This window comes from Parasteatoda tepidariorum, chromosome X2, assembly GCF_043381705.1.
Source record: "Parasteatoda tepidariorum isolate YZ-2023 chromosome X2, CAS_Ptep_4.0, whole genome shotgun sequence".
Classification (NCBI taxonomy): Eukaryota; Metazoa; Arthropoda; class Arachnida; order Araneae; family Theridiidae; genus Parasteatoda; species Parasteatoda tepidariorum.
The window spans coordinates 4,922,058-4,945,538 of NC_092215.1; the positions used below are offsets into that span (position 1 = coordinate 4,922,058).

General features: G+C 28.1%; 1 protein-coding gene across 1 annotated transcript in view; it reads left to right on the forward strand.

Annotated features, from left to right (window-relative positions):
- The first annotated feature begins 663 nt into the window (after positions 1-663).
- Positions 664-23,481, forward strand: part of LOC107450194 (glucosidase 2 subunit beta) — a 47,010-nt gene continuing 24,192 nt past the window's right edge. Inside the window, exons 1-9 of the mRNA XM_016065942.4 lie at positions 664-965; positions 5,689-5,805; positions 7,173-7,268; positions 8,949-9,006; positions 11,090-11,207; positions 18,409-18,472; positions 21,757-21,822; positions 22,133-22,238; positions 23,248-23,326. Of these exons, the coding sequence (XP_015921428.2) occupies positions 866-965; positions 5,689-5,805; positions 7,173-7,268; positions 8,949-9,006; positions 11,090-11,207; positions 18,409-18,472; positions 21,757-21,822; positions 22,133-22,238; positions 23,248-23,326 (804 nt within the window). The 5' untranslated portion in view covers positions 664-865. The remainder of the gene's footprint in view (positions 966-5,688; positions 5,806-7,172; positions 7,269-8,948; positions 9,007-11,089; positions 11,208-18,408; positions 18,473-21,756; positions 21,823-22,132; positions 22,239-23,247; positions 23,327-23,481) is intronic.

A 23,481-nucleotide genomic window follows, 5' to 3' on the forward strand; every position in this document is an offset into this window, starting at 1 on the left:
TTTAAAGAGGATTCAAAAAGCTGTTGAGATAGTTGTTGTTGTAGTTCATTTGCGACGCACTAGAGCTACATAATGGGCTAATGGCGACGGTGTGGGATACATCCTTAAGGATGATCCGAAGACATGCTATCACACCTCGGGNGTTTTGTTTGACACTTAAAAACTTCCATTTATTAGCCATGCAACCATAGGTTACAATGAATGCTTTGCATAATCCAAGATGGCCGACAGTTACTTCAGTTTCTACTCATAGGAGGGTGGGAAATGCCATCTCTACTTATACTCTTAACTCTATGTAACGATCAGTCCACTGCGGGACCCATCGTGAATCACATTCAGAGAGTATTTTTCTTAATGACGCATTTTCACTGCATGTGGTTCACGCACTTTCGATCACCGTCAAAAGAAAATGAGAACATTGGTCAAAATTACCTTCCCTCGAAAAACTCACAATTAAGACCTCCATTTTTCTCGATGGTGATTGGAAATAAATCGTTAATTGTGTTCCCTAAAATGAACTGCTCGCGCGAACGCGAGGTGCATTTAAGTTCGATTGCACATGCAAATCATATGCAGTGAGAATTCTCCATGAAGTGACTCTTGAAAATTTAACGTTGCCATCAATTTTGTATAATTTTATGGACCTTGATCTGAACAGAAATAGGTAGTCAAAAACGCTTATCATTACTCGGCATCTTATAAAACTTTAATGCTGACTGTTTCAAACAATAAAACTGCTAAACTTAGAGATAAAGCATAAAAAAATTAAATACCCTTATTATTTTTACTCTCAAGATCTAATGCGTGGGGCATAGTTTTTATATTGAGCTGGCAGGAAGTTAAACATTTTTCTTATTTGTTGAACATGTATTTAGTTGTTTGTTTCATTGTTGTGACTTTTTGTTACACATCAACAATATCTGCTACTGTTGAAGTTTTACGACCTAGAGGAGTAGCTTTGTCAAGTAAGTTAGCAAAAATAGTTTTGGTCATGCTATCTTGTTTTAATGCTATATCGTGCTTAAAATTTAGCCGGGTTGCTGTCGTAATGAGATAATTATATTGTTAGTGCCGAATCAATAAAGTTAGTAGGGTGACCTGGGGTAATTCCTGATCAAAAAATGCAAACATCTATTTTGGGAAAAAACCATTCAAGATAGAATTTTAATATTTACTGGAAGTTTGAGGCTATATGAGATGAGTCCTATGCCACCTTCTTTTGTTTGAAAATCTGATTAGAATTTAAAAGATTTGACATTTTTAGTGATCGGGAATTACCCCTGGTCTTGATCATTTCTGGGGTAATTACTGATCACCAGTTTTTATTGTCAAGGGGCTGTTTAAAAATAATTATATGATGGTAATTAACAAGTAAGACATCAAGATCAAGCAAATGAACCAAAAAGATATGTTTAAGCAGCTAATGAAACGATTTATTAGAAAGCAAGAAGAAAGATTAGAACTTCAAATTTTCCAAAAATCTTTGCATCGTGCTATACATTTCAGGCAATCAGCCAACTCATTCTCATGTTCTGCTGAAATATGAGAGAGTTCCCACATAGGTTACTTTTGCTGGATTTTTTAACTTCATTGACGGAAAGTGTAAAGCTAAGTAAGGTATGTCAACAGCTCTGACAGCAGCTCTTGCTCTGAAATTTTCATTTTCAATCATTAAAAATAATTCACTAATTTTGCTTTCTAGAAGCTTAGTATCCTTTTTAGGCTTATAATTTCTCACCATATTTATACTAGGCTAATTTATAAACTTAAAAATTATTCTAACAATGTACACATATAAAATTAAGATAGACGCAAGGTAAGACAAACCAGAAATGATGCAAATGAGAATATAGTCTTGTATGCAGTTAAAAACAAATTTTGTGATGACAGTTAAAATATATTTGAGAGTTGTTCCACTTAATAAATATGAACTGTTATTTAAGAAAAGACAATTAACTATTTATTAGCTATTTTATATACTATTTATGAGAAGAAATGACAATGATCAGGAATTTTCCCCAGTGATCAATAATTACCCCATCTGTAGGGGGCAACATTTGATATAGTTCCTTATAATCAATTATAATGTTTACAGTAGATGTGAAACAATTAAACAAAAGCTTACACTACTTTTATATCAAAGAAAAAGAAAGTAACTCTAAATATTTATTATTAAGAGAAGGAGGGGGATCTTTGCAGAAATATGCACATTTTGAAACCCTTCTTTGAAATGGAAAATACAGAAAGCAGTTTAAAAGATACTTATTGTGTTAGATTAAACAAAAAACTATTATTAATTAAATGTAGTTATACTTTAGTAAAGTGTATAAGCATTCTTGTCCATGTCTCAAATTAAAAAAAAAATTTTTTTTTAAAATAAAACTTGGGTGATCATTATTTACCCCAGAAACAGAGTGATCGTGAATTACCCCGGGTCACCCTATCTCAAAAGATGATAGTTAAAATAAAAACAAGGTTTTTAAGCTACTAACTTGAGTTGATTTTTTATTATAACTGAATTATTTAGAATAGGGAAACAGTTCACAATTTCTTTGATTATTGCTTTAAAATTTTAGTAGCCCTTTACTGATAAAAAAAAAACCTGATGAAAATATAATGTGTAGGGTGATTCTTTAAGTGTCGTTCATAATACACTTTGCTTAAATTAATGAATCACTTTAACTTAAATATGATTTTAACAACAGCTAGTGGGGAAAAGGTTTTATAACAGTAATAATCTGGTTAATGCAGTTAAGAGTTTCTAGGGATGCTACCCTAATGGCTACAACTGCCAATTTGCCATAAAGATTTTAATCTTGCAAAAGTTTTAAAAAAAATTCAATTTGCCCTGGAGTGGTTATGAGTTACACCCTCCTTCAAATAGCTTCCCTTCATGGCTGGGTTAGCAAGTTTTTGACGCATAATAGTTTTTACCCCCATGTCAAAAACTTAAATTTTTGGTGGCTTAGTATTTTCATATTATTTCAATAAGTTGAAATAAAAAGTGAATATTAAAACATTAATTTAATAAAAAATTATAAAAGATATTTGACAAAAAATGACTTAAGATTGTTGATAAAATATTGTATCTTTATAGCTAGGCTATGAAAAGTGCACAAATGTAATCACTTGATTTTTACATGCCTTCTATATAATGACCCAGATTATTAAAAATGCCGTATTGCTTATGCAGTTTTGGTTTGAATTACGATTAAAAAATTTAATTAAAACCAAATTAGTAGAGCTTCTTAAATTAGTTTATATTTTTAGTTAAAAATTGTGTAAAATTATATCAAGTTTATATGCAGCTAGTCTAGTAAAAGTATAGGATAGAAGCTGAACGGATATCAATAGCAATTCAGAATGTTCGTGGTTCTTTAAACCATATTTTTAAAATTTCATTCGTGCAAAATTTTGATTTTTACTTTTGTCACTTATCAAAACATATGTATCACAACTCTTAATATTTTTTTTAATGTAATATATTAAAATAATTGTATAAATTATATTAATACTAATAACAAAATTAATTGTTAATTATGAAAAAAAATTTGTTATGAAATTTATTTCTTACTGTACGATAACATAAGAAAAATGTAAATGTTTGATAGTTTTTACCAGTAAAACACATGGTTTTTACCTTTATGAGTCAAAAACAGGTTTTTGACATTAAAATAAAAACCTTGCTTCTGGGATGTTTTTTCTTTTCTGTTTCTTACAGGCCCGTGCCTGAAAGTCGCCAAATCTTAGTGTTTATTTTGGTAGAGCTTTGGATTTAGAAATCTTCTTCAGCTTTTAATAATGAAAGTATTTTATAATAAGTAAATTCCATATGTAACAGACTAAATATTAAACAACTTTTGTTACTACACACATACATACTTTACTGTATAGTATAGTAACTTATACTCCTGTCAGGTAATGATAATGAAAAGAATTTGTTTTACATGAATAACATTTTAATTAAAATAAATAAATTCGCTATGACAAAAATAGACATGAATTTATTGTGACTGTGCAATATGACCTGATAGGGGACACCTGCTTCCGGGCGTAGTTTTAGAAGAGGTTGAATTCCAAGCTTAGCAGAGGGGAAATCACACTAGTATTTTATTCTAAAAAATATATTGAAGACAAAACTTCTACTAGAATATGCTACTTTAGGGTGCAATGTTTAATTAATTAGCATAAAATAATAAAAGAGCCTCATAATTAAATTGCAAGTTAATTAAAAGTACCTACTTGTAACAGTGGGGACAAATAAAATCCCACATTTTTGGCAAGCACTGTTATTTATGTTAAATTCTGTGGTCTGGACCATCCGAAACGTCGAAAAAATTTTTTTTTTTAAATTATCACATTTCAAGGTAAAATAAATTAGTTTAAGACTTTAAAAATTGCGAGCACATTTTTTTAAGTCTAAATAATGCATAGTAACAGAGAGGACATGGAATGTAGCAGAGAGGGCATCTTACAAATTTGACAAAAAGTTAAAGGGAAATATCACTGGTAAAAGTGGCTCTTTGGTTATTTAAAGTTGAAGTTGGTAGCACTGCTATAATTGAAACCTGTGCTACATCTTTGTAGATATATTTGAAAGTTTTTATTTTACCAGACCCTGTTTAAAAAAAATAAGTGCATTGTTTGTTTCTTTCTCAGTTTCAGTTATTTGGGCAACAAAAATAAATACCCAATTTTTTCCTAGAACTTTTTGCACTTGCAAATCTATAGATTGCAACTTCAAAAGAATCCTAGTGTTTTAAATGATGACTGATGTACATTAAATATGTCGAGTCACAAAGTCTTCCAAGTTTCCAAAACAAATCAACACCTCTGGGGGTATTGATCGAGAGTTCTCTTGTTTTTTGAATTAGGTTAAAAATTATAAGACTGCAGAGTTAAACACTCACAGCCGCAAACTCAAATTTGGGTTGGCTGTTCAACGACGGTTATAATATAAAAAGTTGATTGTCGCAAGTCGCGATATTTAGTAATTCTATGTAATTATTAGGCAAACGACTGATTTTTAATAGTAAATTCACATTTTCGTGAATAGCACATACACATTTTATATAGTGTTTTACCTACGCATAAAATATAGATAGATCTTAGAACAGCAAACTTAGATTTGCCAATTTTTATGTTTGAATGCATCTGCTTTGATACTTGATATGCTTCCATCAAGGTGCAGATTTGACTTGTGGACTTTCTGTCTATTTTCTGTGACTATCATGTGCAATCAACTCTACCAGAAGTCTGGTAAGAAAGTTTATCAGATGAGTAGAAAATTATTACAAGTTCTTTTGTTTCATCAGAAACTTTGTTACTAGGCTATTTCTTTTGTTTTGGTAGTAAGATTACAGAGTATGCGCAGAACAGTACAACATTTTCTTGGAGATATTGGGTAATGCACGGTTGGCTTTTTTAATAGCTTTCCCTAAATACCTAAGGAATATGTATTATATAGAGAAAGTGCTTTTTTATTACATCAGTGCCTTTTTATTTTTCCTTTTTTTTCTAACTTTTTTGTTTGTAATATCTTTTTTATTTATTTGTAGTAATAATTGTATATTTGATTGCAACATTGTTTTTATTAGAAAATAGTCAAATTTTTTTTCTGGATATGTTTAATGTATTTTTAATTTTGTTAGCAGTGCTTCTTATTTATGTATTCATTTTTTTAAATAGAAAAATTGTTCTACAATCCTGATCAAGACTTTAGGTGCATAGATGGATCAAATAGCATTCCATTTCAGTTTGTAAATGATGATTATTGTGATTGTGAAGATGGATCCGATGAGCCTGGTAAGTTATTATTGAGAATCAATTTTGTAAAGTTGACAGAAATTGTTTATTACAGGAAATAATTAACATATTAATCTTCCATATTATATGGAAATGACTATAATGTTTTCATGACTATACAGAAAAATATAATATTCTCAGAGTAAGAATGTTTTAAGAATTTATTGTTTAATATATTTCCAAACTATTTTAAACTAATCAGGGTTGACTGTTTAATGTCAAAAACTGATTTTTGACATGAATACTAGTTTTTATCGTGTTTCTAGTTTTCACCAGTTTCCATTATTCAGTTAATATATTTTTATTGTTATTATTTTTAACATACATGCTCTTTTATTCAAGAATTGTGAAGAAAAAAAAGAGTTTATTTAATGTCAAAATAATTCATCATGATTGATCACTTGTGTATATGTATGTTAATAAGTACTTCATGTTTATGCTTGTAATATCTAATAATTATCCTTACACCAAAATTTTTGATTTTAGACAATTGCCAAAATCAAGACCAAAAAGGATTTTTTGACAGAAAAAAAAGTTTTTTCATTAATTTTTATTTCAGTTATTCATTAAATAAAACTATTGAAAAATATTAATTTTAGGATATTTTTTTTAGTCATTACTGAAAATTTCGATTGGAGTTTGTATTCTCTTTTGGAGAGTAACTATACTCATAAATAACTACGTTTATAAATAGTATTAGATAATGTATTACATACATAATTTGATGTACACAGGGATATCAAAAGTTTTAACTAAGATAAGTTCACGAATCTTAATTATACTTGGAAACTGTTTTATTAAACAAAATTCAATTTTTAAAATGTTTAAAGTTAGCATGAAAGGGGAAAAATTGTTTTTCTTAGAAATGTTTTACTTATAAGTAACATACATATTCAGTTTTCATTTGGTCAGTTCTGTGACTGGGAGCTTTTAGAGTCTGTTACGTATTTTAAAAAGTTTATCTTTTAATGACTGTTAATCATTTAAGTTTATTTCTCAATAATTTAATTTTTTAATGTTATTATGCTTTATTTAATATAAATTATTTTACCTACTTAGGTTCAACTATTATTTCTGATGTTAACAATAAGATTATTTTACTAAAATACTTTTTTGAGAGCTATCAACCCTTAACCAAATATTTAGATAATTTTGAAAATTATATATATTTATTTGCTTATCTTTTTTTCATTGTTAAAATTTATATATGTTTCTTTTAGTTTTTTATTACTCATATTTCTTTTGTCTTGATTTGTTAACAAAAAATTCTTCTCATTACTGTTTTTTATTGTTTACCACTAATAAATTTGTGTAACAAACTGTGTCTTTCTTATTGTTCAAAAGTTTTTGAATGTTTTGTTTTATAGGTACACCAGCGTGTTCTAATGCCCTCTTCCATTGTATTAATTCAGGGCATATTTCTTCAGATATACCATCATCAAGAGTAAATGATAACATTTGTGGTAAGTAATTCATAAATTACTGTGAAACAAGAGCTGTTAGTGTTTTGATGTTAAAATATCCTTTTTTAATGTATAGTGTGTTTTATATTTAATTTTAATGTATACATTGAATGCAATACTCTCAAATAACTGAGAATTAAAATGTTTTTAATTATCTCTAGTTTAATATAAATTAAATCTTCTTAAAAGCAGTAATTTTAAAAAAAGTTTTTTTGTTGTTATAATTATCACTTTCCACTTTCAAAAAACATGTGTGATGATGTGACACTTCAAGATTTTCAGATATAAAGTTATTACAAATGTAATTTTTTAATTGGTAGAAATAAAATCCAAATTGTATTATAGCTTTTTATCTCTATTGTTAAATAGGATATAAACATACTTTTCTGGGGGAAAAAGTTCAATATAATCTAGTATTTTGTTGTAAACATGGAACAAATTATATTGTTTCTAATCTAACAATTAATATAGTCAATTTTCTTGACAATATATATTTATATATATTTAAATGCACATAGTAATTTTCTATGTTATAATCAAAAAAAGTTGTGAGGAAAAATATTTAATTATTTTGAAAACTTAAAATTAAATTTATGAAAAGAAATATCCTTTTCTTTATTAATTTTTGTTAAATTAAGAGATTTTTTGTTTTTAAAAATCTAAAATTTTTCTTTATATCTTTCCTATCACATTTTGTTTGTCATGCGTAAATTCATATTTTGGCATTTAATCTTTATATTTTTATTTAGTCTTTAACTTTTAATCTTATAGTTAAATTTGTATGAAACTTCTTAGTTGAAAAACATGGCGTTTCGATTGAATTGTTGCCGTCAATTTAACTAAATTTTAATTAAAAATGAATTAAGTGAAAAGATATGTGCATTGATGAACAAATAAATGCATTTGATACAAGTTGAAATATGTTACTCCACTTCTAGATGTCATATTCCATACTTAATATCTATCAAAAATTAGCATTATCACTTGCTATTTTATTAAAAACATAATGTTTAAAATATATAAAAAAATATCACTTTTTACTTCAGAACAATTTTTCAAGGCGTAGGAGTTTTTGAATAATTTTATTGAATTATCAATTTATTTTCTTTGTTACAGCGAAGTATAATTCTCGCAAAACTCATTATTTAGATTTTTCCTACTATTACAACTTTGCGTAAGAAACCTGCTATTTTGAAGAAATGTGAACTGTATGTAATCAAAATTATATTTAATATTACTGTTATAATTCATAAGAAAAGTGAAACTTTGATCGGATTTTCCTAATTTATTCCATTTCTTTCGGTTCTAAAACTCTTTCATTCCCTAAAGCTTTTATATAAACATAAAATAGACATGTGAATAGAAAAATGATTTATGCAACTCTGCATACTTTTTCTTTAGTTAAAAAGTATGTTTTCTAAATTATAAATATTTAAAAATCATTAAAAACAAACATAAATCATGTAAAAATAACTTAAGTGAAATTAACTGCAAATATTTAGAATAAGAAAAAAATTTTATAAATTTTTTTCGTTAGATTTGGGGAAAAAGTTAAAAAAAAAAAAAAAATGGTCTTCCTTTTATTAGCATGCTTAAATTTATTAACTTACTCTAAATCTTGTTGCATTTATGTTTGTCAGATCTAATGTTTTTTTTGTTTTTTTTTTGTGATACAATTAGACTGCTGTGATGGGAGTGATGAATTCAATAGTACAGCAGACTGTATAAACATTTGTATGTAAGTACTTCTTCATCATTACTTCTCAGAAGAATTGATAATATTCACATATATACACTTGTCTGTCTTAAACTCTAGCTTATTTCTTTTATTTTTCTCTAGCTTAGTAATGAATTGATCTTAAAAGTTCTGTTACAAACTGATGGGATTTAAATCTTTCAAAAGTTGTTAACTGGCTTATAAAAATTTTGACTTTGTGTGATTTTCAATTAATTTCTCAGCAGCGTGATTCAGGATTTAGGTCAGGAACATGGTAACAATCAGGGTTCCCACGGGTCAGGGAGAACAGGGAAAACCTGGAATTGTCAGGGAAGGATTTAATTTTTTTACAAAAACTTGGAATATTCCTATATCATACCTGGAAAATAACCAGTCTTAAAATTGTCAGTAACTGTAATCAGTTATTGTGATTAAAGTTAAATAATTAATCTATTACAATTCTTTGTAAATCTATTACAATTATTTGTTGTTAGAGGTTCTCATTTTAGTCAAACAGAAATGTTCCTTTCCTCATTTAATATTATTTTACACAGAAAATCTAATATTTCACATTACGAATAAGACTCAAAGTTTCCTGATGAAAATATGATCTAAATTTTTATTGAAATTTACCTTGCATACCTGAAGTCAAGGATTTTTTTTTTTCTGAAATTGAGTGGGAACCCTGAACAAGCAAGAATTGAGTAAGAATATATAGTCTGGAACAATTTCTGTTTGTGAAGAGGGCTCTAGATATGTTAAAAACTGGCCAGGCTGAAGTGACGAAAAGTGTATTTTGGGTGTATCTGTTTCAGCAGTTGAACACCTACTTTCGAACATTCTTTTTGCCAAAAATGTCTATTGTGTTTTATTTCTTTAATAAATTATTATTGGTAACCTGTCTCATATCTTTCAGTTTCTTACTTTATAGACGTGTTGCATATCTATATTTCATTTGCAACCAAATGTACCTATATTCTTGTTTGTTGTCATATTAATAGCCTGCATGTTGATTTCCGAACTAAAATTCTGAATCACCCTGTACATAAAATTGCGTGCAAATTATATAATCAATTATGTTTAAAGCTTAAGTATAAATATGACTCTTTTTAAAAACAAAAAAGGGATTGAGGCGTAACGAAATCTAAAATTTTCTAAGAGATACAAATTTCAGTAATTGTTTTTGCTATCTTTATTCCTTTGTATTTAAACAGATGGCATGTATCTGAACAGACACTAAATATTTAAGAAACTTCCTATCCGCACTTTGCCTATAGTATATTAGATAGCAATCATGGTGTTGTTTGAACTTGAAATTTTGTGGTTTAAAGTTTATGTTTTTATGATTTCAAGTGAATCTTTTCACCTGAACTTTTAGTGAAATGATTAGCATAAAATTCCATAAAACCACTACTTTCCACAAAAACAAAATGTTTTTTCTTTCTTTTAAAAATTCAGTGTGAAATGTTAAGCATTTAAAGCTATAGAGAGAAGACTCTATAAAAGGATTTTTTATCTTAATAGCAAACCCCATTGATATTTTTTTTTGCATTACTTCATATAAGGTCTAAAATACATTTAAATATATTTGAAGATGAAAAACAACTAACAGTTGCAATTGAAAAAGATCTAGTACTAAATATTTAATCTTAAAAAGAGAAATGAAACAATGGAATTATACATTGTTGGCAATATATATATTTCAAATATTATTAGATTTGTTTTAAAACATCACATTTTCATAATATTACTATGAGAACTGCTTTGAGTTTTCTTAGTATTACTATGAGAACTGCTTATTATTAGTTATGTTACATTATACCTTTTACTTGATAGGAAGTGGAACATGTTTTCTATTTTTTTTTTTTTTTTTGATGTTAAAAACCCTTTATTAGTGCCCAGTTTATCAATACTTTTAGTATTGAGTCTTTTCATTATTATCATTATTTTATATTTTATAATATTAAAATATATTATCTTAAAAGGTAAAAATTAGTATTTTTATAGATGCATATTTCTATTACTTATAACATACTTTTGACGAGACAAGCTTTTCCACCTAATTACCTATTTTTACTGAATACTAATTGAAATTTTTTTCCAGTGAACTTGGACGACAAGCAAAGGAGGAACAACTCAAGCAAAGGGAACTTTTTGAGCAAGGTTTTGCTCTTTGGCAACAGTATAGTGCTCAAGGAAAGCAATTAAAAGAAAATAATAAAGTAAGTTAAAAAGTGTTCTGTATATATTTTATTAAACACTATTCATTTTAAATTCTAGTTGGTAAAAGCATCATGTAACAGGGGTTGTCAAATTTCATTTTCAGAAATATTGATGTTTAATGTCAAAAAATAATTTAGTGAACATTTCTACTTATTGTTATTTTAAATTGATATCTTATTTACTATGCATTAAGTTATCAAGTATTTAGTCATTAAGATTATAAACAGAACTAGTTAAACAGAATAATAAATAAATTTTGCTTTAAATTAAATTTCATTTTAAATGAAGTGTTACTATCGAGTGTTTGCAAATTTTTTTTTTACAGTTAAATGTCTGGATTAAGAAATAATTGAGCAATTCCAATTTATGCAAAAGCTAATTTTATTTCCATTTTTTTATATTGGCAAATTTTGTTCAAACAACCTTTTTTTATAAGTTACTAGATTAAAATATGTATAGTAAAATATAACGCTGACTATTTAAAATATATGGTCAGCAAGAAATGTTAGTGTAAAAATGTTCATTATAGGGGATCTATTTCAAAATAATATAATATCTCATGATTTAATTTTCAAAAATGCTGATATTTAAATAAAATAGTGAAATTTGTAATTAGTATTTGAAGGTTATGATTCTGTAAATTCTGCTACAAGGGTTTGATATATGTATACCACTCCAGAAAAATGTCCTGATTTTTTTTTGCCCCACTATGAGGCTGCATATATAATTTTCATGTATTTAAAATGTTGAGAAGAACATGTGTTAAAAATTACCTTTTATTACCGAAATATGTTTAATACTAATTATATTTTACTATAAGTTAATAAAAGCTCTACAATTGCAAAGTTTCCTTTAAAAACACATTTTAATAAAAAGAGTTTTTAATATTCTATATAATAAATAATTATGCCTGTGTTCTCTTAAAGATAAAGTAATATATAACTTTAAGTTTATATATTAAACTACTAGATGCGTAGATTCTACAAAATCTATTTTGTGAATTAAAATTCAATTTTATTAATATGAAAATTAAAGAGATAACTGCAATGTATTTTAATTGAAATGAGTCTACTTAAAATTCCTTGAGAGAATAAGAGCTCTCATGTAAAATAAAGCAATAGAAAAGAAGTAGGAATGTTAATAGAAGAATTTTTTCTTCTATGCAAAATCATAATTTCTGCTTCAATGCAGTAAAACCCACTTACAACGAGCCCATGTTTAATAAGATTACAGATTTATCCAGCAAAATGGAACATTTTGTATGGTACATTGTTATAAATATATTAGAATGTAGTCTTTTTGCGAACAATTCTGCAATTTTCTTTTTTTTTGGACTTTCAGTCGGGAATAATTTTTAAAGCATGGAAATAGTATCAAAAATAATGCAAGACTATAAAAGCTCACATAGTGCACTATCAATTGCTTAAAATTATGAAAGGTGTTTTGGTATATGCTCAGTGTTTGGAAAAACATTTTCTTTGTTTCTAAGCTAATTACAACCATGTACTTTGCTAAAAATTCTGTTAACTACTTTTCTTAAATGTAGTGACTTCAAACTACTTTTGCAATGTTGTCACTACTGAACTGTTTTTTAAAAAGGAATTTTTCTTAGTTAATTCAATATACTCATGTTCAAAAAATCATGTTAAAAAAATTTAACAAATGAAAAAAATTAATGAAAAAGGGTTTCAAATAATAAATTGATTTATTTAAATGTGAAAAATTAAGAAATATCTATGTTTACATGAGAATTTGTTACTTTAAACTATTTTTTTTTTAACTCCTCAACTTCTATGTCATTGCTGGATTCAGGTGCAATTAATTCAACATCCTCACAATTTTCATTAAAAAGTTCCTTAAAATACCATCATTTTAAAATGTCTTGTTTATCAGTAATAATTTAACAAAATTTGTTTTTGTGTAGACTACAGGTCTGTTTATAGTCCAATCGGCTGCGGTTAATTTTCTGACAGAATGCTCTGCATTCATTAATGGATTTCAGTTGTTCAACATCTTTAAACAGTTCTTCATTAAAGACTTTTCTTTTGCCTAAAGAGTTTCTTCACCTCTTTTCTGCATCTATGGTACTTCTCTACACTATTTCTTGTGTTTGCTTGCATCATATGTATGTTAATATGCAACATCTTTTTATCATTAGCAATGGCACAATCAATATCATACCAATCCTTAACCTGTTTCATAGTTACTTTACTAATCACGGTATTGGTAGCATTACAAATACTGTCTTTTATACATTTCCATTTATTTTCCACAGTACCATAACAATTCATTAAATTCAACTCTTCCTTTACTTTTTGTATAGAAGTTGAGGCTCCAACTATTGAAGAGATCACGGCTGCAATTATAAATGTAAAGAATAAAAAGGCTTTGGGATATGATCTTATTTCAGCAGAACTACTAAAAAATTGTAAACCTACCGTGTTGAGAAATTTATCTGAACTTATTACTGACATCTGGCACTCTGAGATTATGCCAACGGATTGGAATATTAGCATTTTGTATTCAATTCACAAGAAAGGAGATCCTATGACCTGTGCCAACTATTGTGGCTTTAGTCTGCTTTGTATAACTTATAACATTCTATCTAGAATTTTATTTCTCAGGCTGTTACCATTCGTTGATTCACAAATAGGAAAATATCAACGTGGATTCCGTGCTGCAAAATCAACTAAAGATCAGATATTTTGTCTCCGCTAGATTTTAGAGAAGTCAATGGAATTTAACATTGAAACACATAATCTTTTTACTGTTTTCAAGGCTGCTTTTGATAGTATCAATAGAAATTATCTTTTTAAAACAATGAATACTTTCAAAATAACTTCAAAACTTATTAAATTGACGAGACTTACATTGAAAGATACGAAGTGTAAGATCAAGTTTCTGGGGTTTCTGTCAGAAAATCTCGACATATTTACAGGTGTTTGACAGGGAGATTCTCTCTTCTGTCTTCTTTTTAATATTGCACTTGAGAGAGTTTTTCGTGATTCAAACATCAATACCAGTGATCACATTTTTACTAGATCAGTACAACTGCTTGCATATGCTGATGATATTGATCTAATTGCTTGTTCCCTTCCTGTCATGAAAGAGGCATTTCTTGCTCTTGAGGTGGCTGCGAGGCAAATGGACTTAGTCATAAATGTAGAGAAAACAAAATATATGTTATTCTCAAGAAACAAAGTCCCAGAACCCTCTCTTGAAATAAATTCTTATAGATTTGAAACAGTAAGGAGTTTTACTTACTTAGGGTCAATTACTACCATTGATAACAGAATGACTCCTGAAATAAAATAACGACTCTTATCTGGCAAATAGGGCTGTCTATGGGCTGAGAAGATTTCTTAAATCTAGGTTTCTTTCTAGAAAAACTTAGTTCTTAATCAACAAAACTCTTGTCATGCCAGTCTTGACATACGATAATGAGACTTGGACAATGACAAAACTAGAGGAAAATTGTGCCACAATATTTGAGAGAAATGTTTTGCGGAGTATACTTGGTGCTGTAAATGAAAACAATAATTGGAGAAGGAGGTTTAACTTTGAACTGTACAAGATTTATAAACAACCAGATATTATTAAGTGCATGAAAATAAATGGAATGAATTGGATGGCCCTTGTGATTCGAATGAGTGATGACAATGCAATAAAAAAGATGCTACTTTTTAAACCCACTGGAACAAGAAAGCTGGGAAGGCCGAGGTTGAGATGGGTTGACTCAATGGAGTCTGATTTTCTTGCAATTAATGTAAAGAATTGGAAATCAAAGATAAATCTGAAGTCGTTATAGAGAAATCCTCATATTGGGCTACCTTGCCAAGTATGATGATTTTTTTTAACGATTTGATTAGCCTTTCAGGTAACTTGTCTCTGCTTTCTCTGAAATTTTTTTTAAATCAAAAATAAAAAGTTGGCCACGCAAAAAAAAAGAAAAGAAAAAAAAAACTTGTTCATGCAGAGCATTCCTCTGAGTTTTATAACATTTTGAATATAGCTACAAGTACTGAAAACAGGCAGATGTGTGAAGGGGATCATCATTACATTAAGCTTTTTTTGAATAGGCAAAAATTGGTTTTAGCGAGAAATACAGTCAAACCCCGCTATAGTGAACCTTCAAGGGATCGAAATTTCGGTTCACTATAACCGGGAGTTCACCGGGCTACGCAGGCATCTTAACTAATGGTTCCCAAACTCCTCCCTTTTATTGCATATTATTCAAATAAATGACTAAAAAATATTAGTTAGTAGCAAAAAATATGTTTTTTTCATTACTCTTCATCTTGCGTTATAAAAAAAATTAGTAATCTTTAGATGATGAGCAATCCTCAACATCAGATATGGAAACACTTCCCGACTCTCAGATAATTTTTCCTGAATTTCTGTTATTCCGCTTTTTAAGCCTGTCTAGCCTGCCATTCGAGCACATATAAGTAGTCACATAAAATAGCTTAGCAAATTCATTGGCATTTGTCCAGATACTGGAAGATTGTGAGTCCGATTGGTGAACCACTTCAGTAATGCTTCTTCAACATTCTTGTGATCTGCTTTTCTCAACTTTTTTCTGCCATCTAAATTTTTTTCATGAGCAGAAGTTATTAATTGCCTATTTTTCCATATATTACAAACTGCAGATTTGGATAGCTTATATTCCCTGCAAATATCAGCTTGATTGCATCCATTTTCAATTTTTCTGATTATGCCCATTTTATCATCAATGGAGAACGTTTTACGTTTACTGTTTTCTGTTTACGTTTATCATAGTTAAATTTGTGACACTTGTTTGCAGGATTTTTTTTAACTGAACTGAGAGCAAAAAGGAGTTGAAATGAGGGCCTCATCAACGCATATTAGTGTCCAACCCTTTAACCAATAATGAATAATTTCTCATTCCCTCTGACAGAAAATGCATATTGATCCCACTGACACCTTACAGGTGCATCATCTGCCTGAGTTGGAAACATCTGCTTGGTTTGCTTAGGGATGGGAAAGGGAGACAAAAGAAGAAAACAAGAAAAATGCTTATCGCTACATTCCCCTCTATAGATTGTTTTAAAAAATCTGTATATGTATTTATTTTGAAGTAGAAATTTCGAAATTATTACAAAAAAAATTAAGAAAAAAATCAGTTGAAGAGAGAAAAAAGTTCATTATATCCAACTTCCTCACTTTTTTGGTTCACTATATCCACAAAAAATAACATTACACGTATATAGCAAGGCACGGGAGGGAACATTTCGTTCACTATATCCGGGAGTTCACTATAAACCGTGTTCACTATAGAGGGGTTTGACTGTATATATATTTAGAGACATAATATTTTGTATTCCAGGAGTTGAAGTAAATTTTAAGAGAATTTTTATTGAGGTTATTTACTAATATTGATTGCATTTTTATTAAACTTCTATTAAAGAGCAGATTTAATCACAAAACTTCTCCTTAACTTCTATTAAAGAGCAGATTTAATCACAAAATAGTTTTATCAAATGAAAATCAAAAGTTTAATCACAAAGATGTTTTTTTAAATAAAAATCAAATTTAACCACAAAACTTATCAAAAATTTAACCGTTACATGAGCAAAATTCGTACCAAAGGACATTAATCATTAGATGTAAATCAAAAAAAATATATGTTCCATTAAAGAAATTGTTAAATTAAAACATTAAAATTAAATTAAAATTAAAAAAATATCTATTTAACAATAGATTTCATTCTATAAAAAATAATCTAATAAATCTTTTAAATATGGCTTTTATTTATTTTATTTTATTTTTGATTTATCTTTGCAAAACACAAAATTGTATTCATGCTCAAATGGAATTGTATCTTTGCTTCATTTCTTGCATCTTCATTGAATCATTTGCTTAAAAACAGAGATATTTTAGAAATTAGAGGTAAAGTTTCACTCTTGAATTATGTTATGTCTTTAAGTATGAAAAAAGAAAAAATAAAGTTAAAATTTAATAATGGGAAAAAATTACAAATGGGAGAACTGACAGTATTAGAGAAACTAAATGTTTTTGAGTACTTGAGGCTAATTATCATAAAATCAGTAACATTTTATAGAAAAGCAAAATAATAATAGAAATAAGTGGGTTATTTCATTAAAAGTCATTTGCCTAATGTCCTTTACAATTTTCACTAAAGAATTGTTTGAAGTTTACAGTAGGGGAAAGAAAGGAAACGGACAGCAGCTATAAATTTTCAATAGTTGGTTGTTGATGTTTCCCATTCATAACCATACTCTCTGCTCATTCTTAAACTCTGGATCATGGGGACATTTGCATTGTGCCACTGATAGACTTTTAAGATTTGCACGAATCAGGTTCAATAAATTACTTATGTTTGAACATTGTTTCTAATGTTAAAAGTAGTTGTCAGGTATTGCTGCAAGCTATTGTTTTTTTTATATCTCACTAGTCATTTCATTACTTAAAAAAAAAAAAGTAGCTCTCTACGCAACTAACTATGAAAAAAGTTGTGACTTCAGTAGTTTCGCAACATGTAACATGCTAGTTACGCCCATGGTGTATGGGTAACCTTCAGAGAAGGGAGACCAGGTTAGCCCATTGTCTTGTTTCCAGAAGATTTTTTCCATAGAAGAATTTTGTGAGAATCTGAATATTGTCAGAAAAGTACCTGCTTGATTGCAGATACATTTCTGGTTTCTGAGTTGTGTGAAAAGAGGCTCATTTTCAGCTGTTACCTTTTCTTGAAAACGTGTTTTTCATTCAGTTTCTTAAAATATAGAAAAACAAAGTTTTACTCATAAAAGAAAAGTCTGAAAAACTCTTAGATAAAGGGAAAAAAAACTTAGTTATATGTAATTAAAATGTGTTAAATAAAGCAATTCAAATAATTTGTATTTTATGTTTAACTTTTTTTTCTTGTTCTAAACTAGAATTCAGATTTAGTGAGCATCCAAATTTACAGGTCTTATTGTCTTATTATTGTTAATTCTATATTTATATGACAACATAACAATATTTGTTTGTACTTATTGAACAATTTGATGTTTAAATATGCTATAAAAAATCCTAATTTGTGTTATGGTTTTGTAGCTATTCTTTTAGAATAAGATTTGTGCTTGGCGCAGTGTAACTGCTTCCTTCTCTTGTGTCAACAGGTAAACTAAACTAACCTCTTGTTTATAATAACAATTATGAAAATTTCTTTTTTTTTAGTTGCAAGTTGAAAATCTTAAATCAGTTGAAGTGGAGGAAGAAAGAATAAAAGTTGATAAGGAAGGTAATTTGAATTTAGCTTGTGTTTCCTTTTTAATGTTAGTTTATGCTTTAGTAAAATTTTCCTTTTATTTCAGCATTCAATCATATTTATTAATGTATTGTTATTAGCTCATTGCATTTTTGTATGCAGATTAAAGATAATAATTTGTTTTTAATTTCGCCCAACGATTTTTGTTGAACATATTTCTATTTTTACCATTTTTATACTTATGGTAGTGTTCTGGAAATTATTAAAAGAGAATTTTTATGATAAGATAATATTTTTTAAAATTAATATCCATTTATAGAAACATGAGCTCTCGAAAAATGTCAATTTCTGCATGCCCCACAGAGCGTGTAAGTCTAAAAAAGAGGTGCCCCAGTGAACATACCCAAATATTGTGCATACCTCTTACATACCCAGATATGTTTTCCAAATGCATATAAATGCAGGAGTACCAGAATGGGAGGCCACGGAAGGTTGCTGCGACTTTCTTAAGATTTTCGCTAATCGGCATATTTATGTCATTTGGTATATTTACGAAATTTCATTTTTCTCTTCTTTTTTTGTTTGGAAAACACAAATACAATTAGTCAGTATTACAACTCAATTTAAAATTTTTAAATAGGGAGGAAAAAATAATCTCAGTATTATATCAGGCACACATTTCAAAAAATTTCATATTATCCTTAACATGTCTAATTCCTATCTTGCCATTGAAAACTTCGTTTTTCACAAAAATCGTCATAGAACTCCTATTTTCGAATAGGGAAAGCCAATTTCATCAGAAACATAGCTAAGATACCAAGCAGCTCATCTTCAAAAGCTCCCTCGTTCTGCATTTATGAATAAGACAAATTCAAAAATTCCAATTGGTTAGTAATGTAAGCGATTGTCGCAGAAATAAAAAAAAAAAATCAATTTAATTACATTCTGTAGAAGCAAGTGTCCATCAACATATTTATTTGTTTAAAATGATGTTATAGAAATGATGTCATTCTTGCATTTCCTTTCATATTGAAATTTCAAGATTTATATTAATTTCTTCTGCACAGTTAGAACATACTTTTTTTTTTAATTTTGAAGTTTGAAAAATATATTTCATATAGAATAAACCTTAATAATGCATTATTTACAATGCTGACTTGTAACTCTACATTAATTTTGAATGATTACTCTCCTTTTTATATAATGTTGAACCTCGATCCATTGTTTCACCAGGCTGAGGAGATTTGAGTCACTTTTAGTCACCATTTTAAAATTATTCCTTTTAACGTTCTTGAAGATATTTTACTTAATGATTAGAAATTGCTTCGAAATGACCTTTTTATGAAAAAATGACCTTTTATGAAAAAATGACCTTTGTGAAAATGAAAAGATTGATACCTATTGGCATTACTATATTTCCAAGAAAGACACTTCTGAAGATTACAAATTGACTTTCACTCTGTTATTTGACAATGTGGATATAGAGCGAAGATTTTCAGTTTCAAAATGTGTTTTATGTGAAGATAACACTGCAATGACAGAAAGGCATCTGAATGTTTTGATTGCAAAAATGCTTTAAAAGAGATCCTTATCTCTCTTCAACTTGTGCAAGTGACTGATAAATTGATTAAATATTGATTACTAGCCCATGAAATGTATGCAGCATGCATTGAAGATTGCAAGAATAAAAACATAATGGAAAAGAAATGAAACATGAAAACCGAAAAGAGACCCAAAAGAAAAATTTCAAATAATAAAAAAATCCTACATACGCGCAGGGTATTGAATTGGAGATACACAATAAAATAAAAAAAAAGCTGCTGAAAATTTGATAGAAAAATCCTCAAATTGATGCATGTGGTATGCTTATGGGTGTTAAAGCCATGAAATCAGAAGAAAATGTTTAAGAAAGGCAGAAGAAGAGCCTTGAAAAGAAACAAAATCATTACTAGAAAAACTTACATCAGCAGTCACATTTAATGCTTAGCTTAAAAAAAGTTTTAGAAAAAAATTATTAGAAAAAAGTTAAACTAGTTCCTGGTATGCTAATGGGTGTTAAGAATTAAAGGTACACAATGAAATCAAATAAGCAGCTGAAAATTTAATAGAAGAATCCACCAATTGATTTGAAAAAAGCTTTAGAAATTATTTTTTTTAAAAAAAAAGCGAAGCTAGCTCATGTTATGCTTATGGATGTTAAAACCATGAAATCTGAAGAAAAGGTTTAGGAAAAACAGAAGAAGAGTCTTGGAAAGAAACAAAATAATTGCTAGAAAAACAAAAATCAGCAGTCATTACTTCAAGGCAAATTAATAAATAATTGTACATCAATTTTTCTTATGTCCTGTTTTTTTTTTTTTTTTTAACCAATTATTTTTATTTAATAAATTTAGGAAAAAGCTACGTATTGTTGCCTTTTTTTAAATCACTTTTAATCACCTTTTTCTGTAAATTAATTACTATTTGAAATTGTAACCCACTCCCTACCTTTCCTACATCTTTCATTTTCCCATACGTATGGTCTTGTTTTAACAGTTCTATCCGGAACACTATTCTTTTAATAATCGCTTTTGAGACTAGCAGACTCCTGTGTCTGTCATTCAGTAATTCTACTGACTGTTAAAAAATTTTTAAACTTATTTCATTTTGAGAAGTAAAGCTGAAACTCTTGATGTTAAGGAAAAAAAAGAAAAAGATTTATTGCAGTTTGGGAAAATGTCCCAAACATTACATTTGATGCTAATGCATCAAATGGAACCACAACCATTGACGGTGAGATGGAAGTTGAGCTGACGGTGAAATTGAAGTTGAGCTCATGGTGAAAGGGAACCACATTCAGTTCCAACATTTTCAGAAGGCCCTTGCCTTTGAAACAGTGAGGAATTATCTGTGTTCATGCAAATATGCAGAATAAGCCCATTGCTTAATCGCTTCTTATAAATTTCATAAATTGATATTTTATACTTCATGTTAACCTGCATTTGTCAGTTGTAATGAATGGTCCTATGAGAAATGATCGATTGAAGTACTACTCTATTAACCTAAATTATTAGTGATCTGTTAACAAATTCATGATGAAAACTTAACATGAAACTGTATTAAATTGCTTTAGAGGTATAATTAATTTTTGTTATCAATATTCATTTATTTAGTTATTCTCCAAATTTTTAAAAGATATAATTTTGATATTATAAGTCTAGTTAGTTTTATGCTACTCAAGTTTAATAGCTGTGGGAAAAGTTTGTTATATTTTAATAAGTTTGATAAATTATTTAAAACTCTTTGAACTTATATTAAAATGCAATTTTTTTTTAAAGCTGTAAAAAATAATGCAGAAGAAAAAGAAAAAGCTGCCCTGGATGTTTATAAAACAGCAAAGGATGGTAATTATTTTTTTTTCTTTTCATTTCATATATTTAATAATTTCTTTAAAAGCTCATAATTCTTTATTAATTCACAAAATAAAACAAAAATTATTTTAATTTTTCTTTAAAAATTACATTCGAAATAGGCATTTTTTAATATAAAAAAAATTCTCTTTAGTGAAATAAAAGTAAGGAGAGTTTAAATGTTTTGTAAAATGTGGTGTACAACATTGTATATGTGTAATATCGGTATGCAAATAAAAGCAATAAATCGTTTTTAAAATAAGGAAAGGTAATTCTGATTTTTTTTTTTACCATAATATTTTAGAACAAATGAAGAAACATGAAGAGGAAGAAATGCTTAAGGATCAAGAAAAGGAAAAGAAGAAGGCAGAAGAAGCATTTAATGAGTTAGATATTAATCAAGATAAAGTGTAAGTGAACTGATAAGCTATATATTTAGTTTTAAATTATTAATTCATATCAAGACCTCAGAAGTAGAAAGTGATAACCCATATTTTGTATTTAAAGGATAAACAGAATTTCCTGTTACTGGTCCTGTAGAGATGTGTGGCTTTATAATATGAAAATGCCATTTCTTTACAAAGAGTCACATTACTTGAGCAGAATAATAGCTTTTGTGAGATCATTTTATCAAAGTGAAATTTTTTCAAGATGAGGGCTATCACTTTTTCTCCTCTGAGATCTTCAGTGGTGCACTCTTATTTAGAAGTGTTCCCTTTTTCGAAGGAGATACTAACGTTTTTGAGCACCAGCTCTTCTCCACACTATTTGACATGCTCCGTTTTTAACATTTATGGTTTAGTTTACAGTTAGTGACTTCAGTTTGTGATTTTTTTTTTGCCACTTCATTATGTGATTGGCAAACTCAGTTTTAATTCTGTGTTGGTTAAGACAGTACATATAACAATTGTTAAACATTCATTAGAAGGTTTTCATGTTACTAGTTACATAAATTTTTGGCAATATGTAATGTAATTATAAAATACACCTTCCTAAGGCTTACCATCTCTCATGTAAGCGAGATGCCATTTTACACCCTGAGATCTTTTTTCCCTCAATTTTGTATCACTCTTTGTTTATAGCATTCTTTGATCAGCTATATTTTTGTTTGTATGGTTCCAGCTCTTACACTGCCATTAATTGAAATTCTATACCTAACTAAGCTTAATATTTATTATTTTAGCATGTTTTCGTGTATGAAATTAAATTAGTTTTTCTGTTTGAAACTTTAATAAAATAGTCATTTATTTTTTAATGCCCTCTCAGTGTATTCTAAATTTAACAAAAAAACTTTTTTGCATTAAACGCAATTAGTTTCACAGAAATTTGTTTAAATTGAAAAGTTTATTTATGTTTCAAATAGTAATGAAAAGTCTTGAACTTACTGTTGATTGTAATTTAATTCTACTTTCTTTTTAGTCTTACTTATCAAGAGATTCAGGAATTTCAGAAATTCGACAGTGATAAGGATGGAATTGTTTCGGAACAAGAAGCAAAAGTAATTTTTTAATTTTAGAAAATTTTAACTATTGCATGTGTGACTATTTATCTGAAAATAATTTTGTGTCTTGTAATTAATGGTGTATTTATTATATTTGTGTATATAGAGTAATTTGTGATTCATTCGCTAAACAACGATTTACAACAAACAAA